This window comes from Vigna radiata, chromosome 3 (genome assembly GCF_000741045.1).
Source record: "Vigna radiata var. radiata cultivar VC1973A chromosome 3, Vradiata_ver6, whole genome shotgun sequence".
Taxonomy (NCBI): Eukaryota; Viridiplantae; Streptophyta; class Magnoliopsida; order Fabales; family Fabaceae; genus Vigna; species Vigna radiata.
The window spans coordinates 7350308-7365352 of record NC_028353.1 but is presented as its reverse complement, the minus strand read 5'-3'; the positions used below and the strand labels follow the sequence as shown (position 1 = coordinate 7365352).

General features: G+C 37.1%; 4 protein-coding genes and 2 non-coding genes across 7 annotated transcripts; 3 read left to right on the top strand and 3 right to left on the bottom strand.

Annotated features, from left to right (window-relative positions):
- Positions 1-2185: 2185 nt before the first annotated feature.
- LOC106757371 (dephospho-CoA kinase) lies at positions 2186-3423 on the bottom strand. Its single transcript, XM_014640029.2, has 3 exons — positions 3182-3423; positions 2962-3107; positions 2186-2878 (listed from the first exon to the last, which is right to left on the bottom strand). Exons 1-3 carry the CDS (start codon positions 3287-3289, stop codon positions 2419-2421), a joined length of 714 nt encoding a protein of 237 aa, XP_014495515.1. The 5' UTR covers positions 3290-3423; the 3' UTR covers positions 2186-2418.
- On the top strand, positions 3395-3465 carry TRNAG-CCC. The gene has a single exon. It is a non-coding gene; the product is annotated as a tRNA-Gly (tRNA).
- Positions 3466-3499: 34 nt separating this feature from the next.
- LOC106756963 (pentatricopeptide repeat-containing protein At5g43790) lies at positions 3500-5864 on the top strand. The gene has a single exon (XM_014639554.2). The coding sequence runs from the start codon at positions 3622-3624 to the stop codon at positions 5011-5013; it is 1392 nt and encodes a 463-aa protein (XP_014495040.1). The 5' UTR covers positions 3500-3621; the 3' UTR covers positions 5014-5864.
- Positions 5865-6927: 1063 nt separating this feature from the next.
- LOC106756805 (autophagy-related protein 18a) lies at positions 6928-10581 on the bottom strand. The gene is made up of 4 exons (XM_014639397.2): positions 9531-10581; positions 8931-9144; positions 7585-7711; positions 6928-7232 (listed from the first exon to the last, which is right to left on the bottom strand). The coding sequence occupies exons 1-4, from the start codon at positions 10362-10364 to the stop codon at positions 7136-7138; spliced, it is 1272 nt and encodes a 423-aa protein (XP_014494883.1). The 5' UTR covers positions 10365-10581; the 3' UTR covers positions 6928-7135.
- Positions 10582-10717: 136 nt separating this feature from the next.
- Positions 10718-10789, bottom strand: TRNAD-GUC. Its single transcript has one exon. It is a non-coding gene; the product is annotated as a tRNA-Asp (tRNA).
- Positions 10790-11758: 969 nt separating this feature from the next.
- Positions 11759-13388, top strand: LOC106757444 (BTB/POZ and MATH domain-containing protein 3). Of its 2 annotated transcripts, none has more exons than XM_014640117.2 (6): positions 11759-11841; positions 11925-12039; positions 12161-12330; positions 12436-12709; positions 12811-12980; positions 13089-13388. In XM_014640117.2, the coding sequence occupies exons 1-6, from the start codon at positions 11790-11792 to the stop codon at positions 13241-13243; spliced, it is 936 nt and encodes a 311-aa protein (XP_014495603.1). In that variant the 5' UTR covers positions 11759-11789; the 3' UTR covers positions 13244-13388. The 2 variants fall into 2 exon arrangements, with proteins under 2 accessions (XP_014495603.1, XP_014495601.1); XM_014640115.2 differs by having other exon boundaries at positions 12430-12709.
- The last annotated feature ends 1657 nt before the right edge of the window (positions 13389-15045 follow it).

Genomic DNA, 15045 nt, shown 5'->3' with positions numbered 1-15045 from the left:
CTTTGCCAAAATTTTAATTTGGAATCTCTCAAATGGTCAAAATACAGCCAGAGAAAATTTCGGATTTTCAAGCCAAAATCTTACCACGTAGAGCAACAGGTATGTTGTCTTCCTCTAGATCCCGGCAGACTGCACAAAACGTTAAGGAGAAAATGTACTTCTGTCCAAGGAACCAATCAACTCTTGTGTATAAAATCAATAAAGATGTTAATATCATTTTCATTAGATGGTTGCCTAAATTAATATACTATGAAGTTAATATAATTTAAACAGTAATATGTCACATTATATATTAATTTTAATATTATCAATTTGTATAGACTTTAGACATAAATCGCCAGTCTCCGAGGCAGATTTCACTAAAGAAATTAGAACAAGAAGGGGGCAACCTATACCATATGATGCCATATAATTATGGTGTGTGCCTAGTTATTCTTGCCCCTTGAATGAAAAGAAAAGTCAACCGGTGGAAAGGTTGAATAGTAAAGGTCGGAGGTGCAAAACAACTACTCCCTCAGAGGTAAGGAATGGAAAATATTAAATGATATCTCCCATGGCAAAGGGAAAATCAATAATTTACATTACAATACTAAACACAACTAATTAAAAAGATGAATCCCAAGTCGCAGTCCAAAATCTATCTGGTGTATGCATGTTTGTCATTGAACTCATCTTAGAGAGAAAAGGTGACAGCAAAATGCAAAATAGAAAGTAGTGCCTCAAAGAAAAAATTAGTAAAAGCAGGCAATGGATTATCACTTAAGTGTGGGAGACCCATTTCAAACCATTAATCATTAGAAATAGAATATTAGATGCTACGCAGTCTTTTGGTAAAGAATATAGTCGTGATATTCAATGTAAGAACAAAAACATCCTTGTCAATACAACATGTAGCATGATATCATAATGGACACTAGGTTACCTTCCACTTTATGTTAGGTAATGGTTTTGACAGGCTTTTGGAAAAGTGAAATATGATTTCCATTATCAATATTTCCTATCTCACCTTTAATCCATCGACCAATGAAAAAAAGCAGTAATCCTTATCAAAGTTATGATGTAGTCACAGTAAGAAGTGTACCAAATCATGATTTTCTAACACAGTTATCTTAGTTGGAGATTGAAAACTTTATGCAACTGATGGAAGAAGAGTTTTTATTACAAGAAATTAGAAAGCTTAAAGTGATATTCATCAAGTGTGTGGGGCTTGATAATCAAGCAAGATGAAATACCAACACTGCACATTTTAGACAACATTGAGGGCTTGAAAAGTTCTTGTGTGAAAAGCCAAGAGGAAAAGCAGTAGCTCCTTCTGCAATATCGATCTGAGAAAAGTTCTTGGGTGAAAAAAAAAAAGTGTCAAAGAAAAAGATCATGGAACAAGAGATTGAGACCATGAGCTAGAAGAATGAAATTTTGCAGAAAGAGAACGTTGAACTTCTAGAGAATATGAGGCAAGTGAGAGAGGACTGAAGTAGAAAATGGAGAAAAACGAGACAGTGCATCAAAGTCTAAGTGGCGGCTCCGCATGCAGAATTGATAGATTTGCAGAGAACAAATAAAAGTAAGAAAAAAGTCAGATGCTTGAGGAGAAAAATTTACTGCTTAGGAATGTTTTTGATCTCAAAGATACAACAATGTCCGTGGCTGAAGATGAAAACAGCAAAATTATCCAAGAGGGTAGTACCTCTAAGGAACCTCAACGTGGCTTATGAGAGCCTTGTCACCAAGAAAGTCCTCGAAGAAAAAGTACTTTCTAAACATCTCCGCAGCAATCTTGGTCGTCTAAACAGTGACCTTAATAAGGAACTTGGTGTTTTAAGCAGATAGTTTGAGGTGAAAGAAACATTTTTCAAAATTTGATGCTAAACGACATCATCTTTACCATGTTTGGACTTCCTAGACTGAGATTTATTTAGTGTCAAAACCAATCACAGCATAAAATCTAACCAGCATATCTAAAAAATTTGCAATTCACCACTTATGATTTCCCCTAAAGGTCGATGCCTAAATAATGAAGCCAGAAAATTCTCATCCTAAGGAGGTCAAGAAATGGAAGCAGAACCGGTTTAAATAGACAGCACATAGACAAGTTTCCATCTCTATTTTAAACACTCGGCAGAGAACCAAAGCGTTCAGAGGCATACACTTATCAAACATAATACATATTTAAAATTCAGAAGCCTTCATGACCAAACAATAATACTCATTTCCAACCAACAACCAAAAAGAAACAACACAAGACACAAGAGATATAACACAATGGTTCATCTCCCAGTTATTTAAAATTTTAAGCTGAATATTCAAATTTAAATTATTCATCTTTGAACAGCAGCATTACAGAAAAGAACTCATGGGTTTTGGGTTTTAAAGGGATACATATAATGTATTAACAAATGACGTGTAGAACACAAGTAGCTATAAAGTGTTGGTATGGTTGTCGAATGCCTTGATAAATAGAACAACACCTGAGGTGACAGAAGCAAGAATGGTGAACACTCCTTGTCTGGAGCGCCAAAACTCACCCCATGTCAATGGCTTTGAGACCTCAACATAAACTTTCTGAAAATGCCGACTCAAGTCATCCAACGAACCAGTGTTATCTATAACTATATCTGCTTTACCCCTTTTCACATCCAATGGCATTTGAGCATTGATCCTATTCCGAGCATCCTCCTCCTCCGCAGACTTGTCTCTGGCCAAGAGCCGTTGAATCTGCGTCTCGGGATCAACCCAAACAACAATAACGGGCTTCGTGAACTTGTCCATCTTGGCTTCAAATAACAAAGGCACATCAAGAACAATGACCTTGTAACCCTTCACCCATAGCTTCAAAACCTCCCAAAATATCCCACGCGCAATATAAGGAGCCAATAATCTAAAACATTGCAATGACCCTAAATTCAAAACAATAATTCAAAAAACTCAAATGGAACCAAACAAGACGAAATTTGAAAATACAGGTTCAAAAATTGACGCTTATCCGGGTCGGAGAAAACAATTTGGCCAAGCCTGGGTCTATTCACTTCTCCATTTTCGAGAAGAATTTCGTCCCCGAAAGCCGCAACCACTTTCTTCCATCCACCACTTCCTTTCCTTAACACCTCCTGCAAATTTCAATAAACAATCACAGATCATTGTATTGTTTTTCCCAAATCAAAAACAGAGAAGAAGAACTTACACGAGCAACGACATCAGCATCAACAACGGGAACACCATGCGATTTGAACAGATTCGAAACGGTGCTCTTCCCAGATGCTATTCCACCAGTGAGCCCAACGATCCTCATCCCCTCGATCAATCTCAACTCCGAAATCAGCACAATACAAATTACTTTGATTTTTAAACATTACTATATAATAAAAATTATTTTGTTCAACAACAAAACAAACAAGCGCATCTGGTGTAGTGGTATCATAGTACCCTCCCACGGTACTGACCGGGGTTCGATTCTCCGGATGCGCAGAAATGTATGTAATCCTTTTTTTTATGTTTTTTTCCCTCAAAACAATAACCAAAATATCAAAATTTAATTTCATAAATTAATACGAATTTATTAAAAATATCTCAAATATATACGAATAACACAACAATTAGCAAAAATTGGGTTGTGAGAGTGAGATGAACGACAGAGTGAGAAGTGTGATTTTTCTGCTTCAGAACTTTTGTGACAGTCAGAAGCAAGTTCGGCAGATAAATGCTCAACTCATCCGCCGTAACCTCTATCCAAACACCAGAATCGCAGAGCACTTCATCGGCGCGTGCTATTCACACGGCCTTATAAACTCCGCTCTTCTTCTCTTCACCACGCTCCTCCCTTCTCCCCATGTTTACATCTTCAACACCCTCATCAGAGTCTTCTCCCAATCCCAAACCCCACACACCCCTCTCTTAATCTACGCCCACATGCGCCGCAACAACGTTCTCCCCAACAACTTCACTTTCCCACCTCTCTTCAAGGCCCTCTCCGACGCCTGCCACGTCACCCAAGCCCACTGCGTCCACACCCACGTCCTCAAACTCGGCCACCACCAAGACCTCTTCGTTGGCAACGCCCTCCTCGACGTCTACGCCACGAGCCGCCAAGTGGGGTTGTGCCGCAGCCTCTTCGATGAAATGCTTCAGAGAGATGTCGTCTCCTGGAGCGTGTTGATCGCCGGGTTCAACAACGTTGGGAACTATGATGATGCCTTGGTTGTGTTTGAACAAATGCAGTATGCGGGTTTTGTGCCTAATAGGGTCACGATGATCAACGCCTTGCATGCTTGCGCTCACTCTGGTAATGTTGAAATGGGGGCGTGGATACATGGGGCTGTAAAAAGGGGGGGTTGGGAATTGGATGTCATACTGGGGACGGCTTTGGTTGACATGTATGGGAAATGTGGGAGAGTTGAGGATGGGTTGAGTGTGTTCTGGAGTATGAAGGAAAAAAATGTGTTTACTTGGAATGCCGTTGTAAAAGGGTTAGCTTTGGCTAAGAGTGGACAAGAGGCGATTCGGTGGTTTAACAGAATGGAGAAGGAGGGTGTTAGAGCGGATGAAGTGACTTTGTTGGCGGTTTTATCTGCGTGCAGTCACTCGGGTTTGGTGGACAAGGGTAGGGAGATTTTTGGTTTGTTGGTTGATGGGAGGTATGGCTTTTGCCCTAATGTTAAACACTATGCTTGTATGGTTGACGTGTTGGCGCGTTCTGGGCGTTTGCATGAAGCTGTTGAGTTCATGGGACGCATGCCTTTTGGACCCACCAAAGCTATGTGGGGATCGTTGTTATTTGGTTCTAAAGTTCAGGGTGACTTGGAGTTGGGCCTGCTGGCGGCTGAAAAGCTCATTGAATTGGATCAGGAGAACTCTACCTATTACGTTCATCTCTCGAATATGTATGCTGCAATGGGCAGATGGGCGGATGTTGAGAAAGTGAGAGGGGTGATGAAGGATAGACAACTGACTAAGGACTTGGGGTGTAGTTCTCTGGAGGTAGAACACCAAAGACATGTAAACGAATTTTTGGCGTAGTAACTAACTGTTCTCGTGTTGAACATAAGGTATATTCCTGTCTGGTGTCAAGGACAAACCCCTTGAGATACTCCTATACAAACAAACCGGGAAATCAAACTTCTTACCACATGCTTTTAAGAGCGAGGTTTTTAGTAGCTATGTTGGTCTATTATCATTTTTATCCAACTTAAGATGGAATACTTGTCATTTCTGAATATACAGAATTCCAAGTCAGTTATTACCTCTGTTTTGGCCCACCGTGCTTCAACGTGTCTTTCTTGTTTGACAGTGATTAAGGATGCTGGTACTGTAATTTTGGCTACATTACTGGTCTGTGATGTTCAAGGATAGTAGAAAATGACCAACCATGTTTCTGTCGAAAGCATTTACTTCATAGGGAAAGCAAGCACATACGGTCAGCATTCTTGTTTAGGGCCTACTGCTGTTGAGCTGAAAATTGCCAGCCATTTATGGTCGATGAACCAGAATAAGTTTACAAAACCCCATCAGTAAAACTAACATTGTCATTGCGGGCTAAACTATGTGTGTTACTACCATACTAAATGATAATAACATACAGAACAGTTGAGTAATCTGTACATTATTACATTACTTGATGGACCAACAAACCAACTAGCTATGTGCATTTTCTGGTGTGCCTTTAATCATGCAAGGCATTACGCACCATTGCAACTTGATTTTGGGACTACAGGGTCTGGGATATTCTACTAACAGGAATGAGTAGTTTATACAGGGCATAGATTTTTGTTCAATTCATCAAGTCATTCATTCTTATTCCTTCCAAGTAGTTTATTAGGAATTTGGATACATCTTATTCATTTGGTGCAATGATCATATTCTTCAATATCTTTAGCTGGATTTCATGTTCCGTGCATTTATTTTAGTAAAATAGTCACAACTGAAAAAAATTGTTGATGGAAAACACGTTGTTGTTCTCGTGACATAAGGAAAGCAAAAATAGTTAAGTGAACTCTTCTACAAAAATCATGCTTGAAATGAAATTTAAAGAAAGAAAAGCAAAATCATTTTGAATTAGCTGCTATCTGTGATAATAGATAATAGATCACATCTCAATGTATTTATTTTCCACTTCACTGTAAAAAGTTTATTTAACTTTTAATTTTTCATTTAATCCTTACAATTACAATACTCTTTATTTTATTTCTTATAGCTAAAATATCATAATTTAACTTTTGCATATATAATTTTAATCTCTTTTAGTTTTTGTTGTAACTGAGAGGGATTAAATATTTAAAAACAGAAAGTGATTAAAATATTAAGTTCCATTAAGTTAATTTATCATTAATTAAATTTGTTTTTGGAGTAGTCTTCATCAATATTCAGTTATGTTTAACAACTTTTGTCACTTAAAATTTAGTTTCCATTACTATTTTCGTTTTAAATATCTCTCATAAAATTTCTAACATATTTGTACTTGTGAAATTGTAAATATTGTTTATTTTGAAAATTAGACTTATGAAATTTATTATTTCTATTTATTTAATGAAATAAAATTAAAATTATTAATATCCTTCCTAATGTATTTTACATGATATAATTAAAGAAAAAGTTAGAAAAACAAATAATTTCTTAAAAGAATCCAAGAACTAAATGTTAGACAGAACAGGGAAAAAATATTAATCTGCATTTTTTATGTAAAGTGGGCTGATCCAGTCTACTTTCACGGATCAAGTGGAGACAATTCCTAAAAACTCTAATCATTTAAGAGAGTAAGAAAAGTTTCACTCCAACATTTAACTAATAATGTAAATGTGGACTTATATTAAGAATCTCATCTTTTATGACAGAATTATGGAGAGCACTTTAATATTTAAGAAACCAAATTAAATATTTCATTGCCGTTTGACTCCCGTATTATACAACAGTTATACAGAACAACACATAATAAGATACTGCACATTTAACATAACTATTTATTATTTAAAAATTGCAAAACTATATAATTACATTATTGCATTGGAAGCACCGAGGTAAAACTGAGTTAGTAATAATAATAATGGATCAGTGTAATTCACTATACATCTATTTACCACTAGGCGGAGAATATTGTTGTAGAACAACCCTAACTAGGCAAAGCTGAAACTCTTCCATCGGCGTCTCACATGGTTGTTTCTGTTGCTGGCTTTAAAAAGTTATGATATTCCAGCTGAGCCATCTCCCCTCCATGTACTGGATCAAATTGACATTTATAGAAGCTGCATAAAACAAATCAACTGCAATTCATTAAAACATCATACATATGCGTCCATCTTTTCTGATGGGATACGAAAACTTCCAATAAACAAAATTATACGAGGAAGACCAGGTGATTCAGCTATCTTCATAATTGAATTAGAGTTAAATTAAATCTGGCCGCCATTAGCTTTCATCCTATCTTAGTAATGACAAACTAAAAGTTCTCTAGTTCAAAACAGTGTTATTCGGTACTTCAGAGTCCGGAACTCTACTGAATAACATGATTAAGTTACAGAGTAGAATCTGCCACGTCTAAGATAAACAGAATAGCTATTAACAGGGGAACAATATTGTCATTTTCCAAAATCATACCTTCCATCCAAGCCAAGAATTATGATTGTATTCTTTTCGTGACCAAATGCAACTATGTAGTGAGAGCCCTCTTGTAAGCGAAACTGAGCAACCGACCACTCAGAATTGAAATACTTGGGTAACACTCCTGCACGTGCAAAGTAAGACAAATCAACAAGGCAAGTGGAATTGATAAACACACTCTAGCTGACATCATAAATTATATAAAAATTCTGAAACCACAACACACTTCATAGAGAGTGTTCAGTCTAAATAAATATTATGAAAATGAAGAATTTTAACAAATTTGGTGACAGGCAGGTGGCCCAGCTATACGGATGAACAACTGCTGAAACTACATTTACAACGAAAATATTTAAATGGTTAAACAGATCATGGCACCACATGCCAAACGGGTAGTACTTTTGACGGAACAATTAAAATAAAACATACTCGATCCCAAAAACAGTGTTAATGTGTTCTGAAAATTAACATTGAAAATAGGGTGAAAAAGGATCACCAGGGGGAACATTGCCTTACCTTAGAAAGAAAAGCAGGGAGTGTCATATTATAATATTCCATTCACGACAGGTGTAAACAAATTACCCCAATTCTAAAATGCCACCTTTAACCAGACCAGAAACTGAATAGCAAATCTATAGGTTTCTGGGGCAGGAACTTTTGAAGCCAAAATTCAACCATATAAGGATTAAATATTGTCTTAATAAGTTTAAAAACTATTTTTGCTTTGGATCCAACTTTTCAGAGTCCCAAAAAATCTAGAGAAGTATTCCTAAATGGATTAGTAAAAAACACTGATATTAGCAAAATCTGATATTCAACATGTTATGATTTGAATTTTACATTAAAGAGAGAGATGTGATATGATTTGATAGGGAAATATCTTTTCAAATATTTTCTATTATTAAATATTGATTTTGCTCCTTATTATTGTAAGCAATCCTTTCAATAGAACATTTATATAAAATTAATGCCCCACCAATTTCATGTAAATATAGTTATTTTTCTTTTACCATTATTACAAATGTTCCCCGGCATTAATTTATTTCTAAAACATTTTCGGTAAATTTTACTTAAATATTCAAGCATTACATAAATGAAATCAATTTCACCACAGCACTAGAAAAGCAAGCATACAATCAATCATGAGGCTCCACCATCCATTAATATCTTCTTGTTTGAAAAACACAACTATAATCAATGTTACCAATCCAACCGTCACCCGCACAACAAAATGAGCTTACCCATAAAAAGGGTAAAAATCATTTTAGAAGGAAAATAATAATTTCACAAGTACAACATATAAGATATAAAATGAAAAGAAACACTCTCGTAAAAGAAATCACCTTTAAATTTGATGAAGGAGCGAGATGAGTTAGAAGGGGTAATGGCAGTATCTGAATTGGATGGATTTTGAGGCTTTTCTTCCTCGGAGATGCTAGAATTAACCTTAAGGCTGAATACATGGACAGTACCCTTGTCACTTGAGACTGCTAGCCACCGTGCAGTAGAAGAGAATGCCAAACTATAGATCTCAGCAACATTTGCACCCCTTCTCACCTAAACGTGACACCCAAAATATTTATAAGAGAACCACAAATTATTTGAAGTTATCACTTAGTACACTAAAGCATGAAAGGAGAGAAAATAAACTAATATAGAAATTTACTACCTAATCTTATAACTTCACCAACCCATGCAAAAAATTATGAATTACAAAGTAACCCAATTCCCAAACTAAAAGCAGACGTTATAATATCCCGATTTAATCACTCACTTGATTCTATACCAGCATAGTCTATGAAAATTACTCATTGTAGGGACCACAGTAGGGCTCGTTCATTAAGTGAAGTGGTTAAATCATAAAGATTGTACAGGTTGAAAGACCGAACGAGTAATTAAAACAAAAACAATTGAGAGGAGAAAACCAACAAAATACCACATACTTCCTGAAGAAGTGTGCCCTGAACCGTGTCGAAAATTCGAATCAGCGTGCCCTTGGAGCTGGCGGTGGCAATTAACTGCCCATCAAGAGTGAGAGCGAAACAAGTAATTCTGGAGTCATGCGCTGATATGAACTTTGTCTTCTTTTGCGAATAGTGCTCCACGCGAATCTGACCCTTCTGCAACCCAGGGCATGCGAGAACGAACGAATCAGACAGTTGCGAAACCGCGCAGAGACCCTTAGGGTTGGGATAGGTCTCAATCTGGTGCAAGAGATTGAGGTCCAGGAAGTTGTAGACCAAAATCCTCTGCTCGGCAGCGACGATAATCCGGTCGCGGCGGAGCAGGACGCTGCGAACCCCGGCACGGGGGGATAAATCACCGATGCAGCAGCCCTGATGGTCGTCCCAGATCATGACCTTGTTGGGCGGGTAATGGGGATTGGGTCCGCCGCCGACAAGGGCGATGATGTTGCAGCGGAAGAGCATCGCGACGTGACCGATCCCTCCGCCGTCAAACTCGCGGCGGAATTGCTCGCTGAAGGGGTTGCAATTATAGATGCGGAAACCGTTGTCAGTGGCGGCGGAGAAGCAAGCATGGTCCTGGTTGAAGGCGACGTGGAGCACCGTCGGGGGCTCCGCCGAGGAGAATCCCGGCGGCGATGCGGCGGGGGAGCGGTAGCGCTCTGGCGATTTCGGTTGCTGAGGCATGAGGGATTCGAAGTCGAGTGTTTGGGACTGGTCGGGAAGGAAATTAGGGTTTGGATTTGAACTGGGAGAGGTGGTTTGATCAGGATTTGGCCATGGAGGAGAAGCGCTTGCAGAAAGCGTAGCCATTGAAGAATGAAAGAAGAGAGTGATCGATTTGGTTCAAATCAAAGGATTCAAAAACTGATATTCTCAGCTTCCTTCTCCCGCTAAGCACGCAAGATTACCCTACTCACTCACTACTTTCAGAGTATTACTTACTTAAATTATAATTATTAAGAGATATTTCTTTATCATTTACTTTTAATCTTGTACGATAATAACGGAACCCGCTACTTCAAACTCGAAGACAAAATCTATTTGGAAGGATTGAAACCGGGTCGGGTCACCTGTTATTGCGGAACCGCCTACAAAAACTAAAAATGTGCTGAAGTATCCAATCCGAGTCGGGTCACCCGCATACCTGAGAAAAATAAAAAACACGCCGTTGCCGGGGATCGAACCCGGGTCACCCGCGTGACAGGCGGGAATACTCACCACTATACTACAACGACTAGATGAATATTCAGAGAATTTAAAATTAGAAATACTTTAAAGTATTGAATCCGGTAAGGTAAACCTGAAAAAGAAAAGAAACGGCACGCCGTTGCCGTGAATCGAATCCCGGTTACCCGGGTGACTGGCCGGGAATACTTACCACTATACTACAACGACTTGATATATTTTGTAACTTTTCGAAAATTCAGCCCATCGTCTTAAATTTTTATAAAGTGCATATGTAAATTTAATGTATATTGTATTAATTCGTATGTCGCCTATCCAGAACAATAATTCTGAGCATATTAGAATTTGGTGAATTTTATTTCAGTTACTCTAAAATTAAATTATTTACATTTCTGTAATAATTTCTAAAAACTACATTTATATTATTTAAAAGTTATTTTATGTAATAAACAGTTTTAAGTAAGTTGAAAATTTGTATGATCTAAACATGTATAATTGGTATTCCTATCAACCTGAGATTTAGTTCATGTATGTGTGGTTTAGCACGCAACATCTCGTATACACTGCTACAATTCATCATTTTATGCCAAATAAATGACACAGTGGATCCTGTGTTACTATATTACTAAACAGAATTTCTTAGGAGAGTACATATTGATATGGAAAGTCAAACTATTATATCCTCTTCTCATTTTGAATCAGTATACTTTTATTTTATTTTTGTTACTGTGAAGATATGAATGTTGATGATTAACATGGTGAAAAAAAATCATAATAAGAGGGTTTCTGATGCAATAAAGAAAAGTATTGTGCTAGCGTGGGGTGACGGATATTCCTATTGTATTGCATTTGAAAATATTGTGTAACATCTAAGCATCGCCCTAGGTATAAACCAAAGGCATAGATAGCAAACAATCCTTTTCTTGTTGCAGCGCTGAAGAAATTACATTCAACCAAACCAAATAAAACATGCACCTGCACAAGAAAATTAATTATTAGAAATCCCTATTTATAAGCTTCCTTAGTCTTACCATTGGATTGTCTGCAACAATGATGGATATCAAAACCATTGACATGTCATGTTCTGACAAAACCATGAAAGGTGTCGCATTTCTTTTCCCATATATTGATACTTCTATTCTTTTCTCAAAATTTGACTAAGTTTTTTTTGGCTATATCTCTAAGGAAGAAAAGCCCCACCAAGTCATTACACGTTTAAAATCAACTCCTTCTCATGGTTGCCCAAGGCCTCGGTTAAAAAGTGCACCTCGGAAGAATTTGAAGCAGGAGGTTATAAATGGTACATGCATCTTCTTTTTCAAAATAATCCCTTTCAAACAGATAATGCACCATTATTACAAATTCTGTATATTTTCATACTTTCTATACAAAACTTGATGCTCAAATGAACGTGCATGCAGGAGCCTGTCAATTTACCCAGATGGGAACGAAAAAGAGGGTGGTAAAGATCATGTTTCTATTGATCTGGTGCTCGTGGACACAAGCTCGTTGCCTCTTGATTGGGAGATCAATGCCGTTGTAAACTTTTCTGCATATAATTTTATTCACGATGAATACTATGTAACTCAAGGTACAGTTGGAGCTGAGTATATTTCAATCTTTAACTTGTTTGGTGAAGTCTTTTAACATTTGAACTTAACAAGATGTTAACAAATTGAAACTCGTGCAGAAACAGATGTAAGGCGTTTCCATGTGCTGAAAACTGAGTGGGGTGTCGCAAAATTCATTGACAGAAGCACATTTTATGACTCTTCAAACGGATATCTGATGGACGATACATGCGTGTTTGGAGTCGAGGTTTTCATTGTGAAGAGCACCAACAGAGGCGATTGTTTATCAATGTTTCAAGGACCTGTCCGCTGTTCTTATACTTGGAAATTTAGTAACTTTTCCAAATCAACATTAGACAAGTACGAGTCTGCAACATTTGTCGGGGGAAACTACAAATGGTACTACATAAAAATGCTATCAACTTTCTCGACATGCAGTGTATGTAACTTGAGACGTGTGTTGTTTGGGAAATTTTGTTTTGTTTTTTGTTTTATCTTAGGAAGCTGCGTTTATACCCGAATGGAATGGGGGAGGGAAAGGGCAACAGTGTATCATTATTTTTAGTGTTGGATGTCTCAACTCTACCGGCCAACACTAAACTCGTTGTGGAGTACATCCTCCGTGCTAAGAACCAGAATAGTGATGATAGTCATCATCTTCAATCCAAAGGCGAGGCTATATAAACATGATCGACAAATAAACGATGTAGATTTGTTTCTGCAAATTCAGATAAAACCCAATATTCCTTAATTAACTTGGTCTTGGTTTTTCTTGCAGGTTGTCGTAAGTTCTCCGATTCAGGGTGGGGTTCCAGACAACTCGTGGCCTTAGCTAAACTTCAAGATCCAAATTCTGGGTTTTTGGTGGACGATACTTGCGTCTTTGAAACTGAATTTACGATTCTTGGAGAAATAAAGGCCCGAACTGATTGATTCATGTGTATAAAAAAAATTCCAGAACCCCTCTGGTTCATGGCAATAGAACATCTAATAAGATACAAAAACTGAACTTTGCTCATGTATAGATGCAGCAATGAATTGTTTAGTGAACCATTTTCAATGAATGTTCTGTGGATCTACAAACTACATTATATTTTTTGGAAAATGATATTTTAACACCATTTTAATGTGGTTGGACGATTTCAAATTCAAAAACAAACTTTGGTTTTTCTCTTCCAAATATACCCTTGTCTCAACTTTTTGAATTTAAAATCGTCCAACCACATTTTGACACGTATGCAGTGTCAAGATGGTGTCAAAAAATGGTGTTAAAATATCATTTTCCATATTTTTTTATATTCTGTTTAAATGAGTTAACTTTGAAATTGTCGTGCAACTAGCTAAAAGCTTTTAAAGGATTGATTAACGATATAAGAAAACACACATGTATATATTCATTCGATATATACCATAAAAATAAATATTTATAAGAAAAATAAATTTTAACACAACTTTTTTGACACAGTTTTGACACACACGTGTCAAGCTAGCATTGGTTTTTTTTTTTTTAAAATCTGTGAACCAAAATGAATAGAATTTGGAAAATTTTCCATTCCAAATATACCCTTTTGCCTGTTCCATTGCGTTTTGTCTCAGATTTCGTTCTCTCTCTCATTTCGTTCTTCCCTCCCTTGTGGTTGCCCCCTGGTTGGTCTGTGTGACATTTGGTTTTTGGTTCTCCGTTGTCGACGTTTGGTGGAAATGGAAAGTCCCGAACAACAGCTTCATTTTAGGAAGGTAAACGCATTGTTGGGTTTTAGGTTTTTTGTTAGAGTACTTGGGTTTTTGTGTTGTTCGACTTTTGGGTTTTTGTTTTGCGTTGTTGGGTTTTGGGTTTGCGTTGTTGAGTTTTGGGTTTTTGATTTGTGGTGTTGCGTTCTAGATGTTGTGGTGAGGGTTTAGTGTTTTTTCGTTTAGGGTTTTTGATTTATGTTCGTCGTTGTTGATGTTGTGGTAAAGGTAGTGTGTTTTTGTGTTTTGTGTAATTGTTTTGGGGTCTTGTGTTCTTTGTTTTTGGTTTCTTTCTGGGTTTTTCGACCCCTTTTAGGTTTGTTTCTAATTTGGTTCTGTGTTTACATTTGATTTGTTTTGGTTGAGCAGTAGACGGTGCGTCACTATTTTTCAACCATGTATGTTTGCACGTTGAAGGTTTTCCCACCAGAAATTTGTCCTCCAACACTTGTCCTTGTGAAGGAAACGCCAAAACTTGTCATTCGACTTCTGATGTGGGCAGAAAACAATGTCGATGTGGCAGCCATCCTCCGCAAATTTGTTCTGCCAACTAACGAAGCATTATCATCATCCAAACAACCTGAAGTTTAAGGACTAATGTTACATATGTTTCATTTATATTTCATTCTGTAGGTGACAATGTAATTGTCTTTAATGGATTCGTGTTATCTTTTGGTATATCTTTTGTAATGGAGGTCAAAAGTATTACATATGTCATGTCATGAATGTAATATTTTTATTAATGTTATGTTGGACCTGATGTTATTGTAATGAAATCCTTTGGATTTATTTTGTCATTGAAAAACCAATGTGATTGACTGAAAAAATAAGAAAGATTATTATACAAATGACATAGAAGATAAGTCTCACACATAATCAGTATTTGGAGTCAAAACCCAGTGGTCTTGAGCTTAAAAACTCAAAAATTGACCAGTGGTCCCTCAGGTGTGCACTGGTGGTTCCTACAATGCAGCAGGACGTGCAAATATGCAACCAGACTCGGG

Bases quoted from the DNA above. Each gene is read 5' to 3' on its own strand.
- LOC106756805 (XM_014639397.2), bottom strand. From the start codon at position 10,364: ATGGCTACGCTTTCTGCAAGCGCTTCTCCTCCATGGCCAAATCCTGAT. The intron at 9,145-9,530 runs GTATGTGGTATT...TGTCACGTTTAG, and splicing joins AGGGCACACTTCTTCAGGAA to GTGAGAAGGGGTGCAAATGT. The intron at 7,712-8,930 runs GTGATTTCTTTT...TTGCACGTGCAG, and splicing joins CTCCTTCATCAAATTTAAAG to GAGTGTTACCCAAGTATTTC.
- LOC106757444 (XM_014640115.2), top strand. From the start codon at position 11,790: ATGATGGATATCAAAACCATTGACATGTCATGTTCTGACAAAACCATG. The intron at 12,710-12,810 runs GTACTACATAAA...GTTTTATCTTAG, and splicing joins GTCGGGGGAAACTACAAATG to GAAGCTGCGTTTATACCCGA. The intron at 12,981-13,088 runs GCGAGGCTATAT...TTTTTCTTGCAG, and splicing joins TCATCATCTTCAATCCAAAG to GTTGTCGTAAGTTCTCCGAT.
- LOC106757371 (XM_014640029.2), bottom strand. From the start codon at position 3,289: ATGAGGATCGTTGGGCTCACTGGTGGAATAGCATCTGGGAAGAGCACC. The intron at 3,108-3,181 runs GTAAGTTCTTCT...TGAAATTTGCAG, and splicing joins ATGCTGATGTCGTTGCTCGT to GAGGTGTTAAGGAAAGGAAG. The intron at 2,879-2,961 runs GTATTTTCAAAT...GCAATGTTTTAG, and splicing joins AAGCGTCAATTTTTGAACCT to ATTATTGGCTCCTTATATTG.
- LOC106756963 (XM_014639554.2), top strand. From the start codon at position 3,622: ATGAACGACAGAGTGAGAAGTGTGATTTTTCTGCTTCAGAACTTTTGT.